Source organism: Psammomys obesus, unplaced genomic scaffold, assembly GCF_907164565.1.
Source record: "Psammomys obesus unplaced genomic scaffold, mPsaObe1.curated_primary_1811, whole genome shotgun sequence".
In the NCBI taxonomy this organism is placed as follows: domain Eukaryota; kingdom Metazoa; phylum Chordata; class Mammalia; order Rodentia; family Muridae; genus Psammomys; species Psammomys obesus.
Genome location: NW_026585643.1, coordinates 3,214,169 through 3,220,706, shown reverse-complemented (window position 1 = coordinate 3,220,706; position 6,538 = coordinate 3,214,169). Strand labels below are relative to the sequence as shown.

General features: G+C 47.1%; 1 protein-coding gene across 1 annotated transcript in view; it reads left to right on the top strand.

The window, feature by feature from the left end:
- The window catches only part of Cryl1 (crystallin lambda 1), a 111,483-nt gene that overhangs the window by 84,236 nt on the left and 20,709 nt on the right, over window positions 1–6,538 (top strand). Inside the window, exon 5 of the mRNA XM_055616822.1 lies at window positions 2,169–2,363. Coding sequence (XP_055472797.1) covers window positions 2,169–2,363 — 195 coding nt within the window. The remainder of the gene's footprint in view (window positions 1–2,168; window positions 2,364–6,538) is intronic.

The following is a 6,538-nucleotide window of genomic DNA, read 5'->3' as shown; positions in this document are numbered from 1 at the left end:
TTTTTTTTTTTTTTTTTTTTTTTTTTTTTTTTTTTTTTTTTTTTTTTTTTTTTTTTTTTTTTTTTTTTTTTTTTTTTTTTTTTTTTTTTTTTTTTTTTTTTTTTTTTTTTTTTTTTTTTTTTTTTTTTTTTTTTTTTTTTTTTTTTTTGGACTGGCCTGGGACTCTCAGTGTAGACAGGCTGGCCTGGGATTCTCTGTGTGGATCAGGCTGGCTTCAAACTCACAGAGGTCTGCCTGCTTCTGCCTCCTGAATGCTGGGTTAAAGGCATGAACTACCATGCCTAGCCCAGCCACACAGCTTTCATACTGACTATGGGAGATTACACCAGAATTTTGAGCTGGAAATGGGGTATCAGAACACTGTTTTTAATCTCTTTTTTTTTTTTTAACTTTTAATTTAGGTAACATGCACCTACTATAAAATTGACGGTTTTAATCGTTCTAATGGGTGGCTCACAGGCATTGAATACGCACATACATTTGTGCGTTTACTGACTACCCATCCTGAAAACCTCCTCTTCCCCTTAAACATCAATCCCGTCTCCTGTCCCCACCACCGTACACCTACACCGTATGGTGTTAGCACGCTGAAATGTCTCCGTGACATCAAGAGATGCGTGTCTGTCTTTGCTGCCCACACTCACAATGCTGCGAAGACCTGGAGCCCAGCTCCTCCTATCTGCGCTGAGGCGCAGGCTATCAGGTGCACTTCCAGCTTGTTATGATCCTGATGTTCTTATGTGAAGAATTTTTATTTATGTGCTTTGTGTATGTATGTGTATACATGATGAGGTCATAAGAAAGCTTGCAGGAATTGGCTTTCTCCTTCCAATATATAGGCTTATATTTATCCCCTGATCAGTCTCACTAGCCCCTAGATTAAATCATAATCTAGATTTTTAAAAGGGTCATAGGCTAAGTAGCTTTATTAGAATCCAGCAGGAGACAGGTGATTAGATTGGAGCGTTGATTTATATAAATTATTTCTTTAAAGTTGATCCAGGGATATAGCTCAGTGGTAGAGTACTTGCCTAGCATGAATGAAGCTATGGATTCAGTTCCCAGCACTAAAAGGAAAACCTCAGACTCATACTTGTAATTGCAGAACCCAGGAAGCTAAGACGAAGGAATCTCTGTTAATTTGAGGCCAGTCTGGATACATAGTGAGTTTCATATTGATTATTAAAACCAAGTAAAATTTAAAATAACATAAAAATAATAATGCTTATTCCTGGGTAGACCAGTTGTCCTCTTGAAGTAGTCTCTTTCACCCCAACCCCCTTGGAAGTCATTGTGGAGGATTCTTGTGTAATCGTCTATAGTCTTCATTGTGTTCAGAGGAAAGCCATCGAGGGCCTTTCTTCATGGACCAGATTGTCATAATACAGGCTGGTTAGGCACTACTTGTTTTCTTGGGATGTTTGATAGTTCTTGATGAGGAATAGCCAAGGAACCAAGTGTGCACCAAGAAAACATGAGTTGAGGGCCATACCAACATTGCCACTGGGTCCCTCCTGTCTTCAGCCAGACCAAGCTGCTGAGGTGCTGGGTGGCCTGCTGATTTCTAGACCAGGATGGGACGTTAGCTAGCCAAGGTTGGTGAGGTACACTGGAAGGAATCAGTGCCAGGCTTTGGGAGATGCTATTTATGGAGTATTTTTGCTTCGTCTGTAGCCCAGGGCATTTGGAACTCACAGCCTGAGCTAGTGCCTACCTCTCCTCTGCCTCAGCTGCCCAGGCTCTGGGGTTACAAGCATGAGCCACCACACCTGGCTTTCTCTTTTATGTTCTTAACACAGGCACAGGAGAGTGGCCGAGCCTGAGGAGACTAGCTTGGGAAAGCAGCTCTGGACAGTGGGAAGGATGAAGCTGTGTCAGTTACTAGTACAGAGAAATCTTGTCCTGGGAGGCTGGAGGACTTGGGATTCTTCATAAATATATACACAATAGCAAGGAGCACCTTATGTGCTCTTTTTCAAAAACAAAAACAGACGATTTTGTACATGCATTCCTTTCTAAGTCTTTGGATGTGGAAGCTAGGAACTTTTCCAAAGTTGCCTCCTTCACCGCCAACTTGCCACTTGACATAGGGGGATGGAATGGAGCGGAGCAACACCTGACCATTGACTGTGGCCTTGATCCTCTCATTCTTCTCCCCCTCTCCTAAGGTCAATCCACCATATTATGTCCCACTGGTTGAGCTGGTCCCTCACCCAGAGACAGCACCAGCCACGATGGACAGAACCTATGCCTTGATGAGGAAGATCGGACAGTCCCCAGTGAGAGTCTTGAAGGAGATCGACGGCTTCGTCCTGAACCGCCTGCAGTACTCAATCATCAGCGAGGCCTGGAGGCTGGTGGAGGTGCGTGCCCTGTGTCCCTCCGTCCTTCCCTGTTCCTCCTGGCCTCCAGCCCATCTTTCTCCTTCTCCGCTGTGTCCATTCTTCCATTCCTCTTCCTTCCTTTTCTCTCTTCTTCCTCCCCTCCTTCCTCTCTTGCCTCCTTGGCTGAGTAATACAGGAGTCACTTTCTTGGTCTCTGAAAACTAGAGGACACTCAGGGTCCTTGCTCTACTCTGGAGACCCAGGGCATTCCATTTGGAGACAGAACACAACATACAGTGAGATTCCCCTCTCCAAGCTGTGATTTGACAGCAAGGCACAATGACAAACCTCTGTCCTGCCCCTTCTACAAAGGTACCTGTGTGTGACATGTTGTGTTTTCCCACAAACAGATTTTTACCTCCTAATGTGAAAACTTTTCAGGATGAAAAAGTATTCTTTTCATACAAAGTAAACTTGTACTCCCTTAAAGAATCCAGCTTATTCCAAGAACTGGGGGAAACCATGGCAAACACTAAACTTGTTAATAACAGGTTTGCCTTACCTGTATAGGTAAGGAACATGTATGTCTGTGTGCTGGGTATAACCATAGGTTCTAGGATTTATGAATTAAATTAATCACAACCTAAAATATAAGAAAGATGCATCTTTTCTGAACCTGGACAGACCTTTGCTCTGCTGTTCCCTCAACAGCACAGTACATGAGCACTGTGCTTACATTGTGTCAGGGTCACAGGCCATCTAGATTACATAAAGTGTGTGAAGGACAAGTGTGGTGGCACATACCGGCAAGCCCATCACTTGTGTATGGAGTTCAAGGTCATACCTGGTTACATATTGTGTTTGAAGCAAGTTTGAGCTACATGCAAACCTGTTCTAAAACGAACAATAAACAAATAAGCAAAGAAGTATATGGAAAGATGTGTTTAGGTTTTTCACAAATATTAAGCCATTTGTGTAATGAACTTGTCCACTAATTTTTGGTATCTGCAGGGCTCCTAGAACCACCCCACGGCTGTCAAGGGCTCACTGTAGAGATTCACCTCATCCTCTAGTTACAGTAGTTTACATATGAGAACACTCATGGATAAACATGTTCTCACGCACATTGCTATGAAGGTTCGTGGCCTTTGTCAGGAGAGAGGGCAGAGTGGCCCAAGGATATGGAGGTGAAAGCCATGTGGTCTAGGAGTCAGAAGCTCTTGCCAAGCTTCACATGGGTCAAGCATACAGCAGCCATATCCACACAGGTCATAGCAAAGTGTTCAAGGGGCTGCCTGGCTCTCGGGTAAAGAGGACAGTGCTTGGCGCGGGCCATCCACACTGGGTGTGGCCTCACGGCTCCTTGTAGAACTCGCAGGACGGGAACCAGGAAGTCTGCTGCACCGCAGCTTTAGTGGGTGTTATATTTCCTGTCAGCATTTCCTCCCGACTTCAACAGGTGTGATGGCATATGTGACTCTCCCAGTCGGAGTCATCATGTGACCCCACTTACCTGTGCCCTGGGAGTGCTGTGCTGAGTCAGCCTTTACATCTGCCTCCCACTCTACACCTGCAGGATACATGCTGGGAGCCCACACTCCTTGAGTAATGTCTTAGAGGCCAACCAGTGTCGGTTGTCTTAAATCCTGCATTTAAAACCCCTTCTTTGAGGTCTGTTCACTCCGTGTTAACTGTTTTCTGTTTGCTTGTTGGTGCCTGGAGTTAAGTCTTGGTTAGTTTACTCGAATAAAGTTGTGAGCCAACTTCAGAAGGAATGTAGAGACCTGTGCAGGACTTAGGCAGGGAGGGTGCACAAAAACTGTTTTTGACCACGAAGTGATTGCCGATGGGAAGATGTGAGCAGGACTGTGTATCTCCTTGGATTGCTGAGGGAAAGCAAACTGGGAGGAAAGCTGAGCTCACTGTCCTGCAAGCTCCTCCTGGTTTGTGCCGTCTGCCTTTTTTCCAGGAGTTCACTGCAGGCAGAATGATGGGTTTCAGGTATGATTACCTCCCAAGAAGGCAAGTGTCCAGTGTGCCTCTGCTGTGGACATTCATGCCTGGACTGAGTGCTTGAGTCTGGCAGGTACAGTTGGTGTCGGCAGGAAAAAGCCCGGGCAGGTTAAGGAACAGTGACTAGAATCCAAAGTCTTGCCTTTCGAGAATCCCTGCTCATGGACCAAAGTGACCTGAAGATCGTTAGGCCTAAACTGAAGGCAGGGGCTCTGGGCTCTCCACGTGGATCTGGAGCAGAAGGCATGCGGAGAGCATGGGGGTGGGATCCAGGGCTGTCCTTCCTTTCACCATAGCAACTTAGCAGCGGCTCTTTAACGCTTCTCCCAGGACCTCAAGCAGATTCAGTGACCCGGATGTTGGCTCTCTGCTGAAGCAGCTGCTGGCATGGGCTTCTGGGTGCTTACATGGACCCCTTCCTTTCTGCAGTGGAAAAAAGCCGAGTGATAGATAGGCTGAGGTGGCTCTAGAGAAATCCTCCCCACAGTCACTGTGCCAGCTACGGGACCCCTCTCCCATAGAAGGCGGAGGTGTATCTGACACTGTCTACTGGGGTTGACTATTGTGTACATTGTTTTAGGACAGTCCATGCTGCCTGTGGCCTGGTTTCTCTTCAGACACTTCAATCCAACAAAGGTTGGAAAACCTCTCCAAAGCCCCACCCTCCTGCTGCAAACCTGCTCGATGTTCCCTGGTCCAGGCAGGAGTTAAGTGACTCTGACGCACTTTGGACAGAGCCATATGAAGCTGAATTTACATTTTGGGGTGTTTCAAATTGATTGGGGTGTTTCAACTTGATAGGGGTGTTTTAACTCGGTTGAGGTATTTCAACTTGAATTGGGATTTTTCAAGTTTGCTTCCAAACTTGGTAACTTTAATATCAAAAAGAGCAGAATTGAGGCTAGTCACCAGCCATAGGAAATCTCCCCACTTTCCCTCCCCTTTCCTTCTTCCCCTCCCTTCCTCTCCCCATCTCTTCCCTCCCTTCCCCTTTCTTCCTCTCCCTTCCACTCCTCTCCTCTCCCTTTCCCTCCCTTCCCCTCCCCATCCATTTCTTCCCCTCCCCTTCCTTCCTCTCCCTTTCACTCCCCTCCTCTCCCTTCCCTTCATTTCCCTTCCCTTTCCTCCTCTCCCCTCCTGTCCTCATCCCTCCCCTCCCCTCCCTTTCCTTCCTTTCCTTTCCCTTCCCAATTTCCTATTCCCTTCTCTCTTCCTCCCATCCCCACACTCTCTCATTGGCGTTTGTAGGCAAGGTCATTTAAAGAAGTTCAGTCTGGTCTGGAACTCATCATACAGTCTGTGAGCCTTGAACTACTTGATCCTCCTTTACAGGCAGCATAAGGTCTGGCTCAAAGCTTCTCTTTACACATAAAGCCTGGGCTGGGTTCCTCACCTGGCTGGGATGCCTGGCACTCAGCCTGGACTTCCATATGTGGGGTGGGTTCCCCACTCTTCCACCTCCTGTGGGTGCTCTTGTCCCCTTGTTCTCTAGACTCACTAAGCAAGTTGGAGGTGGGAGAGGCTATTTCTGCCCCCCACAAGCTTGGGGCACTCATTGGTGGAGGGAAGCCTGCTAGAAATGGACCCTCAGAGCATTTTATTCAGGCACCCTGGTGCTAGGTCAGCAGGCCTAAACAAGTAATTCTCTTCCTTGTCGCCTGTGTGACAGTGGCTCTGAGCAGATCCAAGCCAAGTGTGACTGTCCATATCCTGCCCCTAAGTTAGGGTCAAGGCTGGGGTAGGGCAAGTAGTGGGCCTGGGTTACTAGCACCCAGAGTGATGATGTTTTGAGGCTGATACAGACAAAGCAGGCGGAGAACTTCTAGTGGCTCGCTTGCTGTGATTCTGAGAGTTGCATTGATTTCTTGGTGGGAGCCAGCCCTGTCTGGAATAACTCTCCCTTGCTCGTGTAGTTTACCTTTTAATGCTTTTAGCCAGGCAGTGGTGGCACAGGCCTGTAATCCCAGCACTCAGGGGGCAGAGACAGGTGGATCTCTGTGAGTTCGAGGCCAGCCTGGTCTACACAGTGAGTCCAGGACAGCCAAGGCTACACAGAGAAACCCTGTCTCAACAAACAAAAACAAAAAGTGTTGCTTTTAATTGCTAATAATTGTGTTTAGTTGTGGAATGCACAGTGGTGTTTGACTCTCCATTCTGTCCTCCATGTTTGCACGGACGCCCACTCTGCTGTGGTCTGCCTG